Source organism: Protobothrops mucrosquamatus, unplaced genomic scaffold, assembly GCF_001527695.2.
Source record: "Protobothrops mucrosquamatus isolate PMUCROS unplaced genomic scaffold, P.Mucros_1.0 scaffold419, whole genome shotgun sequence".
Classification (NCBI taxonomy): domain Eukaryota; kingdom Metazoa; phylum Chordata; class Lepidosauria; order Squamata; family Viperidae; genus Protobothrops; species Protobothrops mucrosquamatus.
In genome coordinates, this window is record NW_015386748.1 from 1069245 (window position 1) to 1072251 (window position 3007).

A 3007-nucleotide genomic window follows, 5' to 3' on the forward strand; every position below is an offset into this window, starting at 1 on the left:
TAGTAGTTAGTCCTAGCCACTCTCATCGCCACTAGGTAGGATCTAACATGTATCCTTACCTGTGTTCGAGCGGATTCGGTTCGGCTGGCCCTCCAACAGCTCTCTAGGCGTCTTTTCCGGCGTTTCATCTCTCTCAGCTCCCCGGTAAACCAGGGAGCCAGTCGAGATCTACGCCGGGTCAGAGGCCGCAAAGGCACGAATCGGTCCAATGCAGCAGCGGCAGTTGTCTCCCAAGCCGCCGCCTGATTTTCCGCCGAGTCGTGGACCAGATCCTCCGGATAAGGCCCAAGCTCCGTCAGGAACCTTTCTGGGTCCATCAGTCGCCTGGGACGGAACCATCTAGGCGGTTCCGTCTCCCTGCGGCGGGGGGGCGCGGTCCGGAAGTCCATCCTTAGGACTTCCTTAGTTCCATCATGCCATTGATGACTGGATTCACACATAACTCACAAAAATCAAGTCTAGTTCACATTCAACTAGACTAGTCCGGAGTCAGTTTGTATCAAGAAATTCAGAATGAGAATCCTATGCAAGAATCTGAATTTGGATTCAGCAAAAACAAAAACAAAACACTTTGAATAAATAAGCTCTATTCTTCAACCTGAAACCTTGAGCCAGGTGTGGAAATGTAAAAATTCTATATATACATGGAAATTAGCATTGGTTAAATACCCCCCTCCCCACACTCAAACCTTAAAACACTCAGGAGGAACCAAAGACATAGAGGGCAACAGATCTTAACAGATGAAATAGAGTCAGATCGGTAGAAAATTCTCATCTTACTGAATGATTCTGGTCAAATTGCTTTCTCAGAAGACAATTAAGTATAAATCAATTAAATATAATTAATAACATTAATTTTAAATTAATTTAAAATCATGTTTGATTTTAAAAATTAATTTTACACCCTGACTCCATTATCTGACATCCACACATTTTTGGACCCAGTGCCCAGCCTCTTTTTGCACCCCAAGTTTCTAATACAATGTTGGTGAAATTTAGTGGTACAACTTTTTTTTTATAAGAAATGACTAGTAAAGCAGGTGAACTTAGAAAAGATTAAGTTTGGATGCAGTGGAAACTGATGAATTAAAGAGAGTTAAAGTAACTTTTTTATTTTAAAACATAACTGCACACATACTTGAAAGCAGGTAAAAGCTAAAAATATTTTCTTGTGGCCGTTGGGAACCAATGAAACCAGGAAGAGCTATATGTGATTCCTGGCCAATAAAAAGTTGCCCACCCCTATACCAAAAAACACTGAAGATTACTTTTTCTTGGCCCTGATATTTTTGTATACATAGTTGTGGTCAGGATGGTATTTTTTTCTGTCATGACCCATGTAAAATTACTCAGTGCTAATTTCCTCTGCAGTAGTTTTTGGATCAAGCCCTCTCTTCTGCCAATACTCTTGAATAATCCTGCTTCATTCCCAACAATATGCACCTCTACGAATAACCTTCAATCACTTCCCCTTTCAGTCCAGTACCAAGGTTGTTGGTTGGGTAGCGTTTGCGCAGCCGTTCTGTCAACCGTGACACCTTGCTACGAATCACTTCATTCTTGCTCATAAAGGAGTTGTCAGGAAGGCCAAGCTCAAACTCTCCTGAGCCCTGAGAGATGTCATCTTCCTCCTATGGTAGACAGAAAGAGAGATTATGAGGAAGGCGGTGTATACATCTTGTGTGGGAAATGCTCTAAGGCATAAAGATAAGGACATCCTGGAAAATACAATCCAGAAGAACAGTTCCAAACTCTAGGAAATGCTGGACCAAGCCTGGAGAAAGGATGGGGTGGCACAAAAACTTTAAAGGTAATGCTCAAACGAATAAAGGCAAATGTATGTGTCCCAGGGTAATATTGCAGGATCCAATCTGGGTCGATCACCGGGACTAGAAGTTTAGTTTTCCGAGCTTTCGGACTCGTGCTGGAGCCCATCCTCAAAGAACTTCTCTCTCACCAGAACTTTCTCACACACCTTGTGAAAGAGAAGTTCTCTGAGGATAGGCTCCAGCACAAGTCCAAAAGCTCAGAAGACTAAACTTCTGGTCCCGGTGACCAACCCAGATTGGATCCTGTAATCCTTAAACTTGAAAGAGTGGATAAAAAATTGCATAGAATGATTCTTAAGATGTTAGGATTCACAAACAATAAAACAAAAGGGGAATTTACGCTCAGGACTGAGCAGCCCAGTTCTTGCACTCACCATTACAAGCAGCTGAGTCTCCTGTTCTTGCAGCAAAGACAAAAGACAAGAGAAGATGGCCAAAAGAGAGAAAACAGTACAGCCCAATACAAGTATCATGTCTTTAAATTTATCCCTTTCTATTTATAGGACAGCATATTATTTAGAGGTCCCTTTTCTTTCTTGCACATATAAAAAGTATTTTACATCATAGGTAAAGAACTTGACCTAACTTGAACCTCTCACTAACCTAAGAACAAGAAGGGTGAATTTATTTATTTATTTTAGCCACTCATTTCTCTACCTCAATTCTGGACAATTAATGAGAACTTAAAACCAAAGTTACGAAGAATCACAAATTAATTTGAAAAAGAAATTTCAACAACAATCTATTAATATGTGCCAAGGGCTCAAATAGATAATTCCATCTTAATCAATGAAAAGCATCAACAAACCAACCAATAGGGCTCACCTAATACCCCGGTCCAAATGTCATGTTTAATCTACTGGGTTATCAATATTTCCTTATTCCAGTCTTCCCCAACCTGGTATTCTCTAGAGATATTGGACTTTAATGTCCACAATTCACATACAACATGGCCAAGAACTTGGAGTTAAAGTCCAACATCTCTGGAGAGCACTGGGTAGGGGTAAACTGATTTATTTTTCTCATGACAGACCAATCTAGATCCTGAAACCACAGACCTCAATTGCATCCTTGAATTCATCATCAGGTTCTGCTTCCTCTGCTTCCTCCACACTACCAGGAGTTAGGTCCTATAAAAATAGTTTTAAGTTATTGTTTAAGGAGCAGGAGTTCAGGAA

The 3007-nt window shown here is 40.8% G+C and overlaps 1 protein-coding gene across 1 annotated transcript in view; it reads right to left on the reverse strand.

Annotated features, from left to right (window-relative positions):
* The window catches only part of ZFYVE27 (zinc finger FYVE-type containing 27), a gene marked incomplete at its 5' end in the record, with an annotated part of 6336 nt that extends 3377 nt beyond the window's left edge, over positions 1–2959 (reverse strand). The window contains 2 exons of the mRNA XM_015816286.1: positions 1487–1631; positions 2888–2959. Of these exons, the coding sequence (XP_015671772.1) occupies positions 1487–1631; positions 2888–2959 (217 nt within the window). The remainder of the gene's footprint in view (positions 1–1486; positions 1632–2887) is intronic.
* Positions 2960–3007: the final 48 nt, after the last annotated feature.